This window comes from Phodopus roborovskii, unplaced genomic scaffold (assembly GCF_943737965.1).
Source record: "Phodopus roborovskii unplaced genomic scaffold, PHOROB, whole genome shotgun sequence".
Lineage (NCBI taxonomy): Eukaryota > Metazoa > Chordata > Mammalia > Rodentia > Cricetidae > Phodopus > Phodopus roborovskii.
In genome coordinates, this window is record NW_026125295.1 from 14,413,812 (window position 1) to 14,434,517 (window position 20,706).

The 20,706-nt window shown below is 52.6% G+C and overlaps 1 protein-coding gene across 1 annotated transcript in view; it reads right to left on the reverse strand.

Annotated features, from left to right (window-relative positions):
• Window positions 1-20,706, reverse strand: part of Cacna2d2 (calcium voltage-gated channel auxiliary subunit alpha2delta 2) — a 130,073-nt gene that overhangs the window by 20,979 nt on the left and 88,388 nt on the right. Inside the window, exons 4-5 of the mRNA XM_051205055.1 lie at window positions 11,923-11,982; window positions 3,096-3,140 (exon numbers count right to left, since the gene is read on the reverse strand). Coding sequence (XP_051061012.1) covers window positions 3,096-3,140; window positions 11,923-11,982 — 105 coding nt within the window. The remainder of the gene's footprint in view (window positions 1-3,095; window positions 3,141-11,922; window positions 11,983-20,706) is intronic.

The following is a 20,706-nucleotide window of genomic DNA, read 5'->3' on the forward strand; positions in this document are numbered from 1 at the left end:
TAGGGTCATCTTAAGGGCAGAGGTTATTGCAGAGACAAGAGACAGAAGGAGAGATATGGGAAAACATGGGCATAGCAGACGGACCTCTCACCCCAAAGGCTTGTGGATTTACCTGCCCTTGGCCATCACATCCACCATTCATTTGCCAAATCCCAACTAAAACCAAAGCCAAAATGACCCCTTCTCCACATCCTTGAAAAGCAACCGCCAGCAAAGGAGGCAATTGGAGAGCCAGTTAGGAGTGGGCTGCAGACTTCCAAGGACACGCCTTGTGCAATTACAGCGAGGCCTCAGAAGCTCTGCACCCCCATACTCCCCACTGAGTCCCACCCATTTCTTGCATGCAGGTTCCCAGAAAGAGAGAGAGAGTAAGAGTAAGAGAGAGAGAGAGAGAGAGAGAGAGAGAGAGAGAGAGAGAGAGAGAGAGAGAGAGAGAACACCAGCCTCAGCTCCATCTGGGGCACCATCCCCTGTGCAGGGTAGCTGTAGAGCTGAGTGGGGACTAACACAGAGACCAGGTGACCTACAGAGGGAGGGTCCACCATGCCTGCTAGCAGCAGGACTGTAAAGGCCCCCGTTGATTTTCTAAAACGAGCTGCAGCCGCCTGACAGGTGCCAATTATGGGATCTCTCGGCCAGGCAGGCTGGGCATGCGCTGTGCAAACCCCCTCCACCGCCTGCTACCACGGGCTGGCAAGAGTGGGCTGCAGCTACAGAGTCGATGCTGCAACCCATGGGCGAGCAGGCTCCAGTGCAGGTGTGGAAGCATTGAAGGAAGATGGCAGAGAGAGGATGGGGAGAATAAAAAGCCAGACAGGAAGGCAAGGGAGCCGCGTGGACCGATCCATACACTCCCACACCCTGTATCCTCACCCAAGACCCTTTTGACTACGCTCAGCTCAGGCTCCCTCCAGCCTCTCTTCACAATGGGTCTCCAGAGCTGCTGCTCCTCTGCAGCTCCCTGTGGCCCAGACACACCCCGCTTACTGTGTCCCAGCCTCTAGGTTACTGCTCAGGCTGTCTCCTAGGACACAGCTCTTTCCACGGAAGGCTCTGGAGAACAAAATTGAGGCTGTTGTCCTTCCTGCCCTTCACTGGGTACCCCACCTCCTGCCTACTTTGGGGAGCCCCTAAAATGTGCTGGCTAAAGCCAGAGTCGGCAGCGGTTTAGCATACAAGCTGGAGTAGGGAGTCAGCGGGCTGGGAGGCATACACCACGTACACTCTCCTTAGAGGGAGAGAGGTGTGGGAGAAGAAAGCCCCCAAATGTCAGCAGCAGATGAAGGGCGCTGGAAAATTTAATCTTCCAACTTTCCCAACTAATGTGACATTTGGATTCCATTCTGATAAGCTCTCAGCTGGCGAACTTTTTCCTTCCTTCTCTTCCCTTACCCCCACCTTCTGGCTGGCAATTTAAAAGTAAATGGTCTAGAAAGATCTCTAACTGTACCTCTGGCAAAGATTAAAACAAAACAAAAAAAACCCCAAAAAACAAAACCAAACAACACAACACAACAAGCTGTAGAGTCAGTGAGTGTGTGTTGTTATTTATACCGGGCCTGGCGGCTTCTGGTCCCACTGGTCCAGCACAGCCCCATCTAGAGCAGTGCTTCCTTACTAGGTAAGGGCTGGGGGGCAGAGTCAGGCATTTAGAGTCAGGGTTGGGGTCTGCTGGGAGCAGGGAACAGTGTCCAGGAAGGCCCTCCGGACGACTCCCCATTCCCTACACTCCCATGGTGTTCAGGATTTGGGTACAAGGCTGTCCAGGGAGCCTCTCAGTGCCAGCTCCAGCCCAGGGGTTCGGTGCAGTGGGCAACTGCAGTCTCCTGCTTTATATTTAATGCACTGATTGCTAAAATTACAGCCCGCTGCCGAGGGGGGTAAGGAATTAGATTCAGGGTCTAATTAAAGGTTCGCTCTTCATTTGAATTTCAGATTCCAGCTTTAATTTTAGCAACTTCTCTGGGAGCCACGGAGCTCAGCCAAGGGGAAGCGCACCTGCTTGAGCCCACCCCCTCCTTCTCGGCCCCCTGCCCTCCCTGAGGTTTCCTAGGCCAACCTGGCACTGTGGTCTCCCGTACAGGTATCCTTTGCTGCTCTCCCATCTTGTGTGTTGGGCTACCTCTGCTCAGGCTGGGAAAGCCTCCAGGCCTACAGGACCCAAAAGGGAATGCTGGACCTTGGGTTTGCTGTATCAGCCAGCTCAGGCCAGAGCTGGACACTGTGCCACCTCTGTCTACAGCTGGGTTCAACCACCGAGCTTTGGAGTCAGACGTTGAGAAGCTCACTGAGCACTATCTGCTCCCAAGTGTCCGAACCCACAAACACTCTTGCTTTTCTCTGTAGCCTTTTATTTCATGATCATCCTCGCCGAGCCCTTTCATGACGGGGACCTCACTACCTTACAAGCCAGCCCTAGCCGACCTAAGCTCATGGGATATGGGGACAGAACGGCATAGGACTGGTGTCACCACCTCTGGGAGATTAGCGTAGTTGAGACTCATCAGAAAACAGATGTAGGAGCTCAGATGCCTCTGTGTCTGAGGCCACCAAGTGATGCGGGGGGGGGGGGGGCTAAGCACTGATGGTGATGCCAGGCCACGGGCCCTCTATGTTCCCGATGCTATCTATGTTCCCTGAATCACAGGGGCAAGGGGAGCCTCCACTGTCCTGGGGAGGGACCTGGATGTCGCTGTACCTCACTCTCACATGCCTTCCTCCAGGAAGGCCCTCCGGACTACTCCCCCTTCCCTATACTCCCAAGGTGTTCAGGGAGCCCCTCATGCTGGGACTGAACTGTCCTGATGTCCAACACCTTACCACTCTGCCCGGGGAGGAAGACCCAGCCTGTTCCACATTGTGCAGGGGAAGCTTAGCCCATTGTGTCAATGAAGTCACAGCCCCGGAGGATCGAGGACCTCTAGGGAGTTGTGGAAGGTGAGAGACTGACTCACCGGAACTCAGAATGGTCGAGTTCAGAACGGTGAGTGCTGTCTTAATACCCATTTTACAGCTGAGAACTTTGTGACCCAGAAGAGGGTGTGTGTGTGGCTCTGGCAGCTTCCTGTCCTCTATGGTACAGGTGGAACTCTTACCAGTTCAGCATCGGCCTTGGCATCATAGTACAGGATGTCTTCCTCCTGGTGATGAGAGAGGAGTTGGTGATGAGTGCTTGTAGCTCTGGGGCTGCCAAGTTGCAGCCTGGACCCTTAGGTCCAAGGCCTAGAATAGCTCTTTGGATTCCTCTAGGAGGGATACAGTCCCCTCCTCCACCCAAAGCCACCCTAGGAAGTGTGGGATGAGTCAGTGCTGCTGGTGCCCTGCCTCCCCACCCCAAGGTCCTTGGTGCTCTCTAGAAGGATGCGGTACCCCAGATTCCCCTGACACAGGGTACCAGGGCCTCGCCCTGCAGGCTGGTTGAGGGCAGGGTCAGAGCCAGCTTGGCTGCTGAGAGCCTGGCTAAGGCAGGACCAGGGAGTGAGGAAGATAGAGAATCGGAACGGAGCCTGGGCAACTGCGAAATAATGACTTCACACTGCATCTTCCAATTTCTTCTATTAAAAAGCCTGCTCATTACGAGCATGTACTTATTAATTATCTGTGATTTGTTGTGAAATGCAAAGGGGTTTACACAACAGGAGCAGGAATAAACAAAGCTGGGCCCGTATGCCTGCCTGTGGCCCTCACTCACATGTACCTGCCTGCCCATCCTGGCCCGTGCCTGTCTGCCTGCCTACCGCCTGGGTTCTTGGCCATCTGCACGTCATAATCACCCGCTGCCCCGGGGACCCGTAACACAAACGGGCTAATTTCATGTTTAATGATCTTTAATCAGAACCGAGTGCAGCTGACAGAGGCCGCCAGAAGGCGAGCCTAGTGTCAGCAAGTGCCACTGGCACAGAAGGGGCTATCCCACTTTGCCCTGGTGGGCGCTAGGGCCAGGGCCACGGTCCAAGTCTCTCTCCCCAGGCGCTCCTCAGTGCTTTTATACAAGGAAATCCTCTAGTGTTGTCCCAGGGGTTCCTTACACATCTGGGGCTGTTTCTTTGTGGCCTAATCTGTCCCCAAGGACCTGCCTGCAAGGCAGCATGCACAGAGCCAGCTCTCACTCCACGAGGGGTGGAAGTCACATAGGCTACCCTACCCAATCAAAGCCTGGCTAGGGCATACTGTGTGACCTTAGGGTTGGCTCACCCTCTCTCTGAGCCTTTTATACCTCCAGGGGAGGGTTTGACCAGATGCTGGGTCTGTGGCTAATGGTTGCAGATGGGCAGAATTTGAAAATGTTTAAGGCAACCATCTCAGGCTGTCTTCAGGGGTCCTGGGGTTACATGCAGTCAAGCATTCTGGATCGGTGACTTAAGAGGGCAAGGAAAAAGAAGGTTTTATACCCAGGCGTCAACTTGCCCTCCCAACTCATCTCCGGCCTCATCCAAACTTGCCAGCCACCCACCCATCCTGGAAGACAGGCCTGGGTGGGGGCTGGGGCGGGGCCCGGGCTCCAGGGGGCTCAGCCTTTCCCTGTGCCCGGCTCACACAGAAGCACGTAATGAAAGCTGACATTACATCAAACACAATAAGGAGTTTCGGTTGATGAAGATCATTCCTGAACACACAAACCCATTAAACTGAGGGGGAAAAAAATATCAATTCAACACACTCGCAGGCGAAAAGAAAATGTGATTTGTTATCTAAAAGGGGGTTATAAACACGGCTCTCGAGCTCTTTCCCTCCGTAACGAAAACAGGCGGGCGCAGTGGGAGGGCTGCAGATTGCAACCTGGGGCTTCACTTGCCAACTTTTTAGGCAAACCTCCTGCAAGGACAGGAAAGGGCGTGGGTGAGGGCCACCATTGTCAGGCTGTGGAAGGGGGTCCGCCTGTGCCCTAGTCATCCTTGGGATGCCCTGGCATGCACGTGGGCCATCTCTTCAGTAGTTCCCATGGTCCTGTTTATTTGTCCTGCTGTTTCACAGTCTCGGTGGAAGACATAATGCTGGTAGCATCAGAGATAAAGGAAAAATGGAATATGGGATTGTCAGGTTCCTGTAGACTGTGGGTGGGGCCCAGGTATCCGCAGTCTTCCTGTCCCTTGCCTTGGCTGGTAGCCTTGGCAAGGTCACATGTGAAAATACATGGTAAACACAGCTGTGATTGCTATTTGTGATGCAATGTGGAGCTGCTGTGGCAGGATGAGATGCTGCAGTGTGCAGGAGAAGGTCCTTAGGAAGGCTTGCATCTGCTTTTACCAGAGCAACACCAGAATGTCGGCTGTAGTGACTTATGTCCTGGGTTAACCAGTGAGGAAGCAGTCTAGTAAGTGAGTGCAGGGGCCTTGGAGAAGGCTCTGGGGGGGGGTCAAACACTGACCAGGACATTGGTAAGCTCTCACTGGTGAGTAAATACAGGCTGAGTAAGCTGGGTGTGCTGACACATGCCTTTAATCTCAGCACTTGGGAGGCAGAGGCCCAAGGATCTCTGTGAGTTTGAGGCCATTCTGGTCTATGCAGTGAGTTCCAGGACAGCCAGAACTACATAGAGAGACCTCGTCTCAAAACAAAACCAAAACCAGAGGCATCAGCTGGACAGATTTGCCCCAGGAGGCCCATGAAGATTTTCAGGATCCACCCCCATGTTATTAATAATGCAAGGTTGCCTGGTAAGATCACGACTCAATACGTTCTGCACCCAGGTGCCTGCCACATAATGTAAAATCCAGAATCTTGAAGAGGACAGAGAATGCCAAAGGCCTCTCCAGGAGGCCAACCCACAGCCCACAGGAGGGGCTGAGTGGAAAGGGCCTTTGGATGCTGCATATTTCCAAACGACTTTCCTCTGCCCCCTGCTTTCAGGGACTGTTTTCCTCAAGCTTGGCAAAGGGTGGGAATATTGCCTGCCCAACTCACACACATGCCTCCACCGGGAACCTGTATACACCCGTGGCAGGTGAGGGATGGGGCTCCGTGTGTATGTGCGTGCATGGCACTTTGCTCCCTAGTAGGAGCCAAGCATGAGAGGACACAAGGGTGTTGGCAGCTGTGGAGTATGGTGAGGAAGATAGTCTGGGGCGAGTGGGGTAGAGGGCTATCATCTAGATTCGTTGTTTTCCAAGGCAGCTGCCGAGGCTGTCCAGACATGACTGTCACCTGCCCACCAGACCCCTGTGCAGTGCCCAGGCAGCCACCCCGCCTCACCAGTGAGGTCATGTGACCTTCCTTTCATGACCTACTGCTGGCTCAGCTCAACCAAAAAGGACTTTTTTTTTTCTGAGAGCCGTCTGTTGCTGGCTTGGTAGAGACAGGAGGTGAGCACTATGGCTGGGTTGGACCCTCAGGCGGGGGGGGGGGGGACGACGACGACTAGGGATCACCTGTCTTGTCCAGCTGGCTCTTCAGGCCTTAGTCCTGACTTCACAGGTCTCTCTTTAGATTCCCTAGGTACAGTTACCTCCCTCATCAGACAGGCGGGGCCATTGCCTCCAGACCAGACGTCTAGGTCTAGGGTATGCGTTATCCACTATCATAGGTCCAGATCAACCGCCTGTCCTCTCTTGCCTCTCCCCGATCCATGCCCTGGCCCAGATCCTTCCGGGTGGTGGCTTAGGTGGCAAACGGTGTTGGAACAGTGTGATGTTGGCACCAGGCACAGTCTAGCAGGTGGCCCATCTTCATCTACCGTTAACTGTTATGGGTACCAGACCACCTGCTGCCTGTCTGTGTGGAGCCACCGAAGGTGCTGCCTGAAAGTCAGCCATGGTCTCTCTAAGGTTACTGGTTCCTTGACCCCCGCCAAGATCAAATGTGTAGGGCCATGGCCTGGAACTAGACAATTTTGTTTTGTTTTGTTTTTCTTCATTCGTTGGCCCCTTGAGTGTATCTCAGCTCTGGTCCTGTGAACTCGAGGGTGCCTTAAGACCCTGGCTGGTGTCACTGTGTGTGCATAAACAAGTACACCACAATTGTCTGTCCCCTGCTCTGTGCTGTCTGCACAGGGAGATCCACTCCCTACTAATTGTGCAGTGAATTCCAGTCTAGCTCCAGGAGCCCAGTACCCTTTCTGTGCCCACAACTTCTGGATGTCACCACATTCCCCACTCAGAAGTAAGAGGACCATTCCTGGTCACTGTGCTACCAGAGCAATGGGCTGGGCACAAGGACAGATGAGAGACAATAGACACAGGTCTGGCTGTCTGTCCCTGATCTGAAGGAGTCATGAGTAAGGAAGACATGGGACACTTACCTGGGTACAGTCTGTGACACAGAGGTGCCTGGGTACTGTCTGACACAGAGGTGTCTGGGTACTGTCTGTGACACAGAGGTGTCTGGGTACTGTCTGAGACAGAGGTGCCTGGGTACTGTCTGTGACACAGAGGTGCCTGGGTACTGTCTGTGACACAGAGGTGCCTGGGTATTGTCTGTGACACAGAGGTGCCTGGGTACTGTCTGTGACACAGAGGTGTCTGGGTACTGTCTGTGACACAGAGGTGGCTGGGTACTGTCTGTGACACAGAGGTGCCTGGGTACTGTCTGACACAGAGGTGTCTGGGTACAGTCTGTGACACAGAGGTGTCTGGGTACTGTCTGACACAGAGGTGTCTGGGTACAGTCTGTGACACAGAGGTGCCTGGGTACAGTCTGTGACACAGAGGTGCCTGGGTACTGTCTGTGACACAGAGGTGTCTGGGTACTGTCTGACACAGAGGTGCCTGGGTACTGTCTGTGACACAGAGGTGCCTGGGTACTGTCTGTGACACAGAGGTGCCTGGGTACTGTCTGTGACACAGAGGTGTCTGGGTACAGTCTGTGACACAGAGGTGTCTGGGTACTGTCTGTGACACAGAGGTGGCTGGGTACTGTCTGACACAGAGGTGCCTGGGTACTGTCTGACACAGAGGTGTCTGGGTACTGTCTGTGACACAGAGGTGTCTGGGTACAGTCTGACACAGAGGTGCCTGGGTACTGTCTGTGACACAGAGGTGCCTGGGTACTGTCTGTGACACAGAGGTGCCTGGGTACTGTCTGACACAGAGGTGTCTGGGTACTGTCTGTGACACAGAGGTGTCTGGGTACAGTCTGTGACACAGAGGTGCCTGGGTACTGTCTGTGACACAGAGGTGCCTGGGTACAGTCTGTGACACAGAGGTGTCTGGGTACTGTCTGTGACACAGAGGTGTCTGGGTACAGTCTGTGACACAGAGGTGTCTGGGTACAGTCTGTGACACAGAGGTGCCTGGGTACAGTCTGTGACACAGAGGTGCCTGGGTACAGTCTGTGACACAGAGGTGTCTGGGTACAGTCTGTGACACAGAGGTGTCTGGGTACTGTCTGACACAGAGGTGTCTGTGACATACAAGTACAAAAGGAGGTTCTGTGACCAGTGGGCAAACAACCGTATGGTTGGGGCTGGGAAGGGGAACCCTGGGCTTTGTCGGATGAATTAAAGGACAAAAATGTTTCCGGGAGAAGACTGAGCCTGGGAAGGGACATGAGCTTGAGGCTGGGACTGTGACATGGGTCAGTTGTCTCTGCTGAGCATGGAGGAGGACTATGACTCCCTGTCGGTCACCATCTCAGGGTCACTGGGTTTCAGGGTGGGTTTTATGCTTACAAGGGACAAAGTGCATCTTTTCCCCAGCCACAGTTGCTGTAAGCCCTGCCATGGACAGTCCCTACCAGGTCTCCCTAGCGGTGCTGGCTGGCGGGTGGGCTAATGGGCCACCGTTAGAACTAATGCCTCTCAGCCGGGCAGCTGCAGCAGCATCAGCTCTTCATGGGAACAGCAGTGACCTTGCAGCTTGGAAGCAGGTGACTAGAACCCTTGCATCTGAGGATCTCAGGCAGGTGCATTGGTGGGCTGGGAGACACAGGGAAGAGGGCATTGGGTGAGCAAGGCTAGGCCCTGTTTGTTCTGGGGCCAGTGCTGTCTGTGGCCACAATCACATCTGTAGCAGCTCAGGTCAAGCAGGACGGTAGTTAGCCAGAGATCACTTCTGCTGCAGCCCAGGGCTGTTGCAAGCAAGGCAGGTGTGGACAACGATTCTCCAAATATCACTGGCTTGGCATCCATGCAGCTTGGCATCCTTGGAGGCCATGCTGAGCTGATTGGCAGCACCCACATTAGCTAGCCAATGGGGAAAGCGAAGCCCTTGCTTGTGTCTCACAGAAACCGTGGTCCAGTGATTATGAGTGTTTGTTTGTTTGTTTGTTCATTTGTTTTGTTTCAAGATGGGGTTTCTCTGTGTATCCCTAGCTGTTCTGGCACTCTCTGCAGACAAGGTTGGCCTTGAACTCAGAGATCTGCCTGTGTCTGCCTCCTGAGTACTGGGATTAAAGGCTTGAGCCACCACCACTCGGCTAGGAGTGAGTTTTTGATCAGCATCTCTCAATGTTCTTGGGTTTCCCTAAGCTCCCACGTTCTCCCAGGCACCCTCAGTGTCCACCCTGACCCAGAATAAGTGGAACTGCTGAAATTCATGGACCAGGGGCCTGGCAGGACAGCCCTGGGAAATACACGGTTTGCTGTTTTGTTTTGAAGAAGCTGGAGGAGGAACAAATTCGGAGCTGTGGTAGCCTCTTTGTCTCCCTCTCTGGAGCTTGGACTGGGAGGGAGAGAAAACCAAGAAGAGGGCAGGCTTCGTGCGCCTTTATTTCTTGACTCCTGCACTGCTCAACATGTCTGCTCATGGGAGAAAAGAAGCTGATGGTCAGAAAAAAAGGGAGGAAGAGGAGAAGTGGAGGAGCCCTGGATAACCAGAGGACAGAGGGAATAAATGGGCCGAGGAGAGGTAATAGCTTAAGATGTGCTTTCTAGGAGGAACAAAGGGAATTCCGGGTGGAGATGAGCAGAAACAAAAGTCCTGGGACAGGAAGGGGCCCCGAGGTAGTCAGTGTGGTAGAGAATGTGCTAGAAAGGAAGGGCCCAGAAACAAGGCTGTTGAAGGATGCAGGACTGGTCAGACAGTCCTGAGTGCAGGCTCAGGGCAGGGTGGGGAGAGTGGGACTGAGATGCAGAGATTATTTGGATGTGGCAGCATGGTCTGAAGCATGGTCTGAGCGTCAAACAAAAGCCACTGCCTGCCTCCCTCCTTCCCTCCCTCCCTCCCTCCCTCCCTCCCTCCCTCCCTCCCTCCCTCCCTCCCTTTTTACTTTTTAATTTCACATGCATGAGTGTTTCAGCTGTATGTATGTCTGTGTACCATGTGCATGCCTGATGCCCATAGAAGCTAGACGAGAGGTCACTGGATCTTCTAGAAGTGGAGTTACAGAGAGTGGTTGGCTGCTGTGTTGGTTTTGAGAATTGAACCTGGGAAGAGTAACCAGTGCTCTGTTTGGGGGCTGGGGAGAATACACATGAGTGTGTACACCATGTGTGAGTGTGTGTGTGAGTGCGCACGTGCACGCGTGTGCGCGTGTGCATGCATGTGCACGTGTGTGTGTGTGTGTGTGTGTGTGTGTTTGTAGCATTTATGTGCTATGGTTCAGGTGGAGAGGTCAGAGGACAGCTTTGTGGAGTCAGTTCTCCCTTTCTAATTTAACATGGGTTCTTGGTATCAACCTGAGGTTGCCAGGTTTGCTCAGCAAGTGCCTTTATCCATTGAGGCATCTCTCTACCCACCATTCCCATTTTTGAGACAAGGGTCTCATGTAGCTCAGGCTAGAACTTGCTATGTAGCTGAAGCTGACTCCTTATCCTCCTGCTTCCATTTCCTAAGTGCTGTGATTGCAGGCATGCCCAATCTTGCCTGGCTGAGAAGGGATAGGGCCGTGATGGAGTGGGGTAAGGGAAGGGTTTCTCCTGGGTTGTTTAGGGGGTGAGAGTCACTAACTTATTTGTCCACTGAAAAGATCATCTTGGGCTGGTATAGGTCATTGGTAGAGTGTTTGTCCAGCATCCTCAAGATCCTGGTTCCCGTGAAAGAGAGAACGAGACAGAGGAAGAAAAAGAAATGAGCTGTTGCTTCCAACTCCATGGACCATGTGAACTCCTTGTACCAACATCCACCAAGCATTGAAAGCTCCCACCATGAGGGCAAAGCAAGACAGGGGAGGGCAGTCTGAGGAGACAGAGCATGAGGAGCAGTTTAGGGGTCTGGGCCACAGATGTGAACACTTGGGGACTGATAGCAGCTGTAAATCTCCAGGTGACCTCGGCGAGTGGGGTAACAGCCCCACCTGTTCTCTGGGGCACATGGATCTACATCAGCTTGGCTCAGAGCTAGAAGGAGGCATTGTTTGTCTTACCCTCATCTAAATACTAGTCTCTAGATCCTAGGGGCAGCTCTTGGTGCCTCTGCCGGCCTTTCCCAATGTTTAGCAAGGAGACTACTAAGAACCATGGGCCAGACCCACAGAGCCCTGTGGACTCTGTTGTTCACAACCAAGAGGATACACACAAAGGCCCTTCTCAGGGCCTCTTCCAGGTCATGGCATCAAAATCTCAGATGAGTCTTGGGGTCGAGGCATCTATGTCCCTGGGACTCTCTAAGACTCAAGGTATCTTCTTTGGGAAGGGCCACTTTAACAAAGCTGACTTCTCGTGGGTTACCCCAAGACCCCTCTGGAGTGGCAGAGGGCTTATATCTACGTTGCATTCCACAACACTGAGGAAGAGCTGGGTTTTTGGCTGAGGGTTGGACAAAGGATTTTGTACTCCAACATTGTCCCTCCAGAGGGCCTGTGCAGCACACACTCTGTTCCCTGCATGTCACCCTAGCTCAAGTTATCATACTCTGGGTACTGGAGGGTGCTTTGTGTTTTTTAAAATTACATTTTTTTGTTTGTTTATTGTGCGTATGCATGCACATATACCATAGTACATGTATGGAGATCAGAGGGCCACATGTGGAAGTGGGTCCTGGGGCTGCAGTTGCCAGGCCAGAGACAAGCACCTTTATCTGCTGGTCTAACATATGCTGTGGTTCTTACCTTGATGTTGTCCTGCCAGCGGTGGGCTTTCTGGAAATTCTCTGCAGCGTCAGCCAGTCTCTGAGGGACAGAGCACAGGGAAGTCAGAGCCTGAGGCAGGCTGCCTGCTTCATGCCCCCCACCCCCCACCCCAAGCCCTCTCTGTGCCCAGTATTCCCCAGGACCATGCTGACTCGGGGCCTCCTTCTCCCTCTCCCATTAGATCCGCAGGAATTCCTTAGCCCGGATAGTGGCCAGCTTGTAGGAAAGGACGCCTTACCGAATACTACTGGATCCCACAGGAGACAGGAAGCCTGCCTGCAAGTCTAAGTGGCTTTTCCACAGGACACCCTGCACTTGGCCCTGCTCAGAAGATGGCTCAGGCAGCCCTCCCGGCCAAGCCCTGGTGCTACCCTCCGCCCTCTATAAGCTAGTGTGAAACCTCGCACGTTATTGAGTCTCATCATGCAACTTTGCCTTGGCCGGGCTCAGCAGGACATATCTACAGTCCATTTCCACTCACTCAGGCTCACTGTCTTCTCACAGTTTGAAGCCGTTCAAACAGGGCTCCCAGGCCTCCACCCATAACAGCCTTTCCCAACCTTTAATGCTGGCTTCAGTGGCCTTTGACAATGAAGCCCAGTCCTGAGGGCACAGTGCCCCTGAAAGCAGAGCTTTGTACTTGTATCATACCTGTCACTAAGCATGCTTAGTGCTAGACTACTCTGAGATGTGACAGCCTGAGCCAGTCCTCATTCTCACGCAGGGGAAGGTAAAATAGTCTATAACCAGGTATAATCTCCAGGGAGGAGTAGCTGAGGGGGTGAGGCTCCGTACTACTGGTACTGGACACACCAGGCTTATGGAAGGCGCTGGGACCCGGCCAAGCTCTGGGCTTGAACCCAGGACTCCCATGGATTCTGCCAGTCAGGAAGGGCCAAGGCTACAAGGATGAAACTGAGCATGGTCCTCTAGAACAGAATTCAGTGATGTCTTGAGGGCTCCAGAGATAACCACCACCAGGAACTGGTACCCAGCTTGTGGGGAGGACACTGCATGCCAAGCCTTCCCCTGACCAATGCCATATATGCACCCATTACTGCTCACTATATGTGGTAACATTGTGAATTCTCAAACGAGGATGTCCCAGGTTCAAACAGAGAGCAACTTGCCCAGGATGCACAGTGAGTCTGGGTCAGTCTGGAGCCCTAGCTCAGCCCCTACTAAGCAGGCCCACCTTGCTTAATCCATGAGGTCCAAAGACCACTCCTCCACAGGGCTCCCCATACCTAGTGTTCCTCATTTCAGCCCCACCCATCCCATGTCCTGGCTCTAGCTTTCCAACTTGAATCAGAAGACCCCAGTCTCTTGGTATTCAGGATACCATATGTCCCCACCCATCAGGCATGTAGGCCCCAGAGAAGACGGTGTAATGAAGCCTAGGAGAGGCCTTTGGAGCTCCTGGACACTTCCCCAGGGTGACCTTCAACCTACTTGAGTTGAAGTGATGACAACCACCTGCACATCCTCCTGGACAGCTCTCTTTTCGTTGTAGGTGGGTGTATATATATGTATATGTGAGCTATGTATGCAGTGTGGGTGTGTATGCATGTGTGTTTATGTGTTGCACGAAGAGGCCAGAGATTATCAAATGTCCTTTTACTAATGAGGCGAGGCTTCTCGCTGAACACAGGGCTTGCTGATTTTCCCAGCCCTGTTAGCTTGTCCAGGGATTCTGTCCTCACCTCCTGAGTGCTGGGATTACAGGCAGGCTGCCACACCCACCCAACTTACATGTGGGTTCTGGGGATCTGAGGTCTGTTCCTTAAGCTTGTGTGGCAAGTATTTACCTACTGAGACATCTCAGCCCTGGATAAACCCTCTTCTCTCTCTTTTTTGTTTGATGTTTTCTGAGACAAGGTTTCTCTGTGTAGCCCTGGCTGTCCTGGAACTTTCTCTGTAGGGGCACTTGCCCCTGCCTCCTGAGTGCTGGTATTAAAGGCCTGGCTAACCCTCTTCTCTTGAAACCTGTCTCCTGCCTTGCAACTTACCAGTCAAACTCCCCACTGTTCCCTGTCCTACTCAGGTGGTCCTGCCCTCCAAATCCAATCTTTCTGCATCCACTCCATATGCATGACCTGGAGCCTTATCTCAGAGTACGATCTGATCATGTGAATGTCACTAGCCCTCCCTCCCTCCCTCCCTCCCTCCCTCCCTCCCTCCCTCCCTCCCTCCCTCTCTCTCTCCCTTTCTCTCTAAACCTGGATCTTCCCTTGGTCTAAACCCCCAGGATGAATAAATGAGACACCAAATTTCATATCATGTAGTACCTTTCTGTGGACGTATGTGTCACATTTTAAGTGCAAAGGTGCAAAGGTATTTGGGTTAAAAGATCCAGCAAATTCAGGGAAATGGCCCGAAGGCACACCTCGGAGAAGGAGCCTTGGGCAATCAGTGCATGTCCCCTCTTATCTAGGGGACCCTTGGCTCCCCTGGCACCCCAGATATACTTCAGAGTGGGATTTGAGGCTACTTTCCAGCTCTGTAGGGGCCATTGTCTTTCATAAGTGTCATGTCCAAGGCAATGTAGGAGCCAGATTAAGGCCTCATAGTATACAGAATGGAGAGAGGAGGTGGACCGTAGACACCATCTGAGCGATGGCTAGAGAATCTGTTCCCTTATGCATCTACTTTATTTGTTTGTTTGTTTTTTTGAGACACAGTTTTTCTGTGAAACAGTACTGGCTGTCCTTGTCCTGGAACGCACTCTGTAGACCAGCTGGCCTCAAACTCACAGAGATTCACTTGCCTCTGCCTCCTGAGTGCTGGGATTAAAGGTGTGTGCTACCACCACCGCCTGGCATTCATCTACTTTCAACCACTGGCCATTGTGTGTGTGTGTGTGTGTTCCTTCACCCTCTCAGCACAGTGCTGTGGCCCTGGGACTCAAGGGCCCCGAGAATGTGGGGATCCTCAGGCTCTATAACCTAGCAGACGAAGTAAGGGAGTACGGGGAGGGGGGGCCCTAGCCCTTGGTCTCCTTAAGCTCACAGAGTCCCATGGGCTCAAAGGCCTGGGTCAGCCCGCTGACTCGTGAATAACGAAGTTGCAATAGCCACAGCAAAAGGATTACTTTTAATCCTCAGTAACGATCAAGCCATTATTATTTTTTCGGTGTTACAGATCAATCAGTCCATCCCCGGGCACTGGACGTGTGGAAACTGCTAAATAGGCAGGTCTAGTGGTGTGGGGGATAGAATAAAGTGGGCAGGCTACCGCTGCTCAAGGTCCGCCAGACCTGAGGGCGGGAGGGTGAGCGGTCCAGGGACCACCCCTGCAGCCGGCGTGCATTCAACCCGGGTTCCTCAGTAGTGGTTTCTCCTTTCTGGCCCTCCAGAGCTTTCTGTGAACTGGAGGGAGGCTCTCGGCAGCCCCCTTCCTCCAACTCTAGCAGCTCTCCTAGGTAGCCTGTACATCCTGGTTTTTCCAGCAGGCTCTTGTCCATTTGAGGCCTTCCTTTCATATCTGCTCCTCTGCCTGGTTACCCACCCTCTCTGGAATGTTCTTTTGCCCTTGCCCAGCCTGTGGGCTTCCTGTTGTCTCTAGGTAGGATACAGCCTCGTGTGTATGTGGAGCTCCTAAGCTTAGTAACATCTGCCTGGCCCAGGCTGGGTACCGAGAGCCTTGGGGTCCTGTCTTTACAAAGGCCACAACAGTCAGGCTTGCTTTGGGGAGGCCAAGGGGCCCTCACTCTCCTCCAAGACGGACGTTTCCAGCACTTTCTTCCATCTCTTCAGGGCCCTTGTGATGGGCCAGGGGCAGGCAGGATGAGGACTAGGGAAAGAAACAGGTGAGGATACAAAGGGGGAGCTCTGGGTCAAGCTGGAGCACATTTTAGTCCAGTCCCCAGGTGTCTGCTGTGTATGGGAGAGACAGTCTATTCTTAGCCTGGACTCTGAGTAACTGTCCCCTAGGGCTGACTCCCTGCTCGGAATCTGGGCTCTGCTCTTAAGAGCCATCCTAGTCCTTGGTTCCTCTACCAGGCCCTTATGTGCACTTCTGACTAGAGTCCTCACCCTTGACAAATGCCTGACTCCTGCCAGGGAACCTTCTGTGTTTCTGCCATCTCCTTGATCTCAGAGCTCAGTGTGGGCAGTGTGTGGAGTTCAGGGTAACTTGGATCCTAGCATATAAGCGGGTGTATGGTGAATTTGTTAAATCAAAGTTAGCCTGTCTCTGGGCCTGTCCAGAAGTCTGGGGCCTGAGCTTAGCCCTGTCCTGCCAGGTGTGTGATCCTGGTGCGTGGTTTGGCCTGTTGGGACCTCTTTTCTTTACCACCCTGCAGGGTACGCTGCTGCTGTGAAATTACTGATGGTGTCTTGCCTGGCCTGTGATGTTCCCTCCGTGGTCAGCATTGGAGGGAACCACAGTGGGATTCTGAGTGAGGTTGTTCGCAGCCAAGTCCATCACGATAACAGCAGGCATTTCAGAGGCAATTATCAGAGAGTTTCACTTAACAATCAATTTCCCTCAGCTCCGGGAGCCGTTCTTACAAGAGAAGGCAAGAAAGAAGGGGACTGGCTGTGTGCTGGGCTGGGGACAATACCCTCCTGGGGAGCAGTAAGGCCACCAGTACCTTCAAATTTCACTAAGTTAAGCATCTTCAGCTTAGGAGAACTGAGTCAGACAATGTTGTGTGAGATAAGGGACCTGGGCCATGGAGGGTAGGAGTCCCTACATCCTGGGCTGGGCTTGGGGTGGCGAGAGCCCTCACGTGGGCCCCCTCTTAAAGACACCGCTTCCTCTCACACCAGGCAAGTGCACCTCACTTGTTGCCTTCTGTGCCTTCTTTCACCTGGGAACCCCTTAGCCCTCAGCGCTGGTGGCAGAAGGTTCTGTCTGGTAACAACTGCCCATCAAACAGGACTTGTTCAACTGCATAGCTCAGAGGGGAAGGTTTTAAAGAGTTTTTTTTTTGGGGGGGGTTTTAATTAGTTAGAGCTACTCCTGCTTTCAAGAGGCTATGAGAGGCTTGGAGTCAAAGGCCCTGAACTCGTGATGTGCAGGATGTTGAGATCTGGGGTGCGAGGGGGGGGGTGGATGGGGTGAGTCAAGTGGGAGCTGTGATGGAGTGGGGAGCTGGGAGGTAAAGGTCAGGGCCAGTAAGTCCAGAGCAGAGTGGCTGCACCAGATAGAGGCTCTGAGAAACTTCAGGAGGGCTGTCAGAAGGTTAACATCAGGCTAGCTGGGCATTAGACGTGCCCAGCACCTACGTAGGCTAAGGCCCCATAGACTAAGGCAGGTAATTCAATGCTGGATGGAGGACTGCAGGGTGCCTAAGAGGGGATCTATTGCAGCCAAGGGGACTGAGGCTCAGAGTATCAGTGCCACTGCCACAGTGCCCTGGTCAGGAAGTGATGGACGAGGTGCCTTCAGGTCTACCTAATGCCCAAGTGTAGGAGGGTTGGACAAAAAAACCTCTCAGGGAAATAGCTAATCAGGTCAGGTGGGCCTGGCTGGCTAGGCTTAGCTGCTCTGCCCTGTGGTTCCTTTGTTCTTTACTTAAGAGAGATCAGGAAAACGGTCTCCCAGAAGTGTCCAGAGCTTAACAACTAGCCCTGGTGTCACTGGGTCCAGTCCTGGGTGGGGGGAGCATCCCCAGCAGCCCCACCCAGTAGCCTCGCCCAGCTCAGCTCTCTCTCATTGTTACCTTCTCTCCTTCCCCGAGGGCCCCTGCATTAGCTCCATATTGTGCACTGATAGATACTAAATACAGATTTCCAATTTCCAGAGCTGTTATGGTCTAATGAGTAAATAATATACATATTTAAAACTGTCTAAAAACATATCTGCATAATTAAAATATCTGCATAATAATGAAGCAAGATGCAGCTCAGCAAAGAGGGAGTTAGAGACCCAGGGAGCAGTAGTGAAGGCTGTGCTGGGGGTCCTGGCCCTGTGGATTTCCCTCCCTGCCACCTTGACCTTGGATAGGCACCAGTGTGTCCATCCCAGCCCTCCAGCCAGAGAGCAGGAGAACCCCAGCTCAGACCCATCTCTGTGCATCTTGTGATCTGAGATTGTGCATGCACAAATGGGCAGTGTCCAATCTGTGGACTGTCGGTGTCTTAGTGGCACAGATGTCTTACTGCCACCGTCTGCAGCGCATGAGGAACTCAGAGCTTTGTACACATGACCTCATTGACCATGGCCTTCTGAGGGGAGGCCTTGTCCTAGTCCCCCACTCTCTCGAATTCTAAGGGATAGAGGAAAGTAGGCCAGCCAGACCCAGGACATAGGTCGTGTGATAGGGACCCATCAGGGGCTTGCTTTCTTGGGGAAGAAGGCAGTCACTCGGCCTTGCCCATCCTGTAAGGTCCTTTGCTTCATCCATTCAACTCTGCTTCCAAACACAATGATTCAATCGCCACCAGAACAATGGAAAACAAACTAACTCTTCACCCGAATTCCAGCAACCCAAACAGCTAAAAGCAAACAGCCCCTGGATGGCCAGTGCTTCACGGAAGTGGCCTTATGGTTGTTGACAGCAACAGGTTTCCTGACCTTTCCCTCACATGCCACACACACACACACTACATGAGTTGCTTTAAAAAAAATGGATTTGTTTTCTTATAAAAAGGTCAGAACACATGTAACAGGGAAAACTCATCAGAGTGGCAGTCTCTTCTCTGCAGGTACGAAGCTGCTTCTCCTCTTCTGGGCTTTACCCCCCCCCCCCCTCTCCCCAGCTCCCTGTGGCCCACATCAGCTTGGTTATTGATTCCTGAATCTCTCCATTGCTACCTGGGAGGTATGGCTTATGTTTCAGTTTCCTAGGACAAATAGGAAGATATAAAGTGTGGCTTGGAATGTGTGTGTGTGTGTGTGTATGTGTGTGAAGACCATGACCCATCTGGTGTCCCCAAGGGGTGACTTTCAGATCACACAAGGGTCCCCAGAAAATACTGGGTCCTTAAGGATTGGGTCCCAAAGAAGATACACATGAAAAAAAAATCACATTCTCCTGTAACTGTGTTACCCCCACAAAAAGGGGGTGGGGGAATGTGTTACCATTAAGAAGAGGAAAGTTATTAGCTCAGAGACATTTCTTCCTAGGGAACAAAGGAGACAAGAGCATCTGCAGGTGGCCATCAGTTCTACTGGCTTGGTTGCTTTAGCTTTTAACGGGAACTCCAGTCCGTACAGAAAGAGTGGGTTGTGTCACTGGATGGCAGCCAAATATATCTAGTGTCTACAGGGTGAGGGGATGGGAAAGGGAACTTTGTGGCTTGCTATATTTTATTGGGCTCAGCTTGAATTTCCAAAGCAGTTCCCACTACCCAGGGGGAAGTGAACCCTCTGAAAAGTTTGACTCTTGCAATGGGCTGCTTTTTAGGAGGGCTGAGTGTAGACCTGGATAACCACACATGGCTCAGAGGGGTGAGGGGGAGGGCATGGGGTCATAGGTCCCTGACATACCTGGTCATTCTACAACCTCTAGGTACCCCTGCTGAACATCTGCTAGAGGATGCCAAGGAACAGCTTCAGGTTGGCGTCTGGGTACGGCCGTCAGAGCCTCGCTGTAGGTCAGTGCTCTCCACCAAGGGGTACTGAGGTAAGGGTTGTGCCTGGTGCACTCCAAGGCTGAAGGGGCTCAGTCTAAGGTGCTGCCTTACCCCTTGAGAGTGCCAAGGACTGAGAACCTCTAACTTTGTAACCCCCCGGCCCTGCTCGAACCCCAGCATGAAACCTGTATGTCTCTGCAGGTGAATTAGTCCCTGGTGAGCCAGGCGGACTTTCCAATAATTTAACCAGATTTGCTTCCTCTGAGTTCTGACTTAGTATATTTATCAAAGCTTCTCTTAGTCTTTTACCAGGACACACAGACCGCATCAGGGAAGCGCAGTGTTATCTGAGTTCCCCATGGAGCACACCTCATCAGGCTCCTCATCAGGCTACATTTCTGAGACAGACAAATGTAGGCCTGTGTGTATGGGCTTGTGGGTGACAATGTTGTCCCGCTCACACCTCCATGCTGGAGGCCCGAGTTCCTGAGGCTCAGCAATTGCCCACACATGAGATCTGGGTCACTGCCCTCACTTGCCTGGCTTCAGTTTCTCACCTTCAGGCCTGTGGGGACAGAATGGGTCTAGACAGAGGGCAAGATATGGTCTCAGTTTGGACACACAACTCCAGGTCCTGAATTTCCCTTTCCCTTGTCTCTAATGATGGTTCCCTTTCTACTCCTCGGTGCACCCGGCTGTCTAACTTAGCTTGTGTCAGTGGACTGTCCCTCTCTTTGGCATCCTCTTGGCTGAGAGTTGCTCATTATCCCCTAACCTCTAACCTGGTGCTGCCACAGCAGAGATCCAGAAGAGTGTCCTCATCCAGCCTACCAAGCTGTACCATCCCTTATGATAGTCATCCCAATGATGACCCCCCATCTTCCTGATCAGACCCTTCCAGAGCCCCCAACACTAAATTCAACCCTCCGTACCCACAGTGTCTGGTATGGAGTCATCAATCGGGGTCTCCACAGGCCTGTGTCACCATGTTGGTTCCTATGTGTCTGCCAATGTGTCCTGGGTATTCTGATCATGCTTTCTTCCTGTTGCATTTTTCTTTAAATTAATTCATTTTTAGTCTCTGAGATAGGGTTTTGCCTGGCCAGCTGAAACTCACCATATAAATCAGGCAATCTTTCTTCCTCTGCCTTCTGAGTATTGAGATTATAGGCAGGTACCTACTACCATACTGAGCTCTCTCCATCAACAGGGTTTCTCTGTGTAGCCCTGGCTGTCCTGG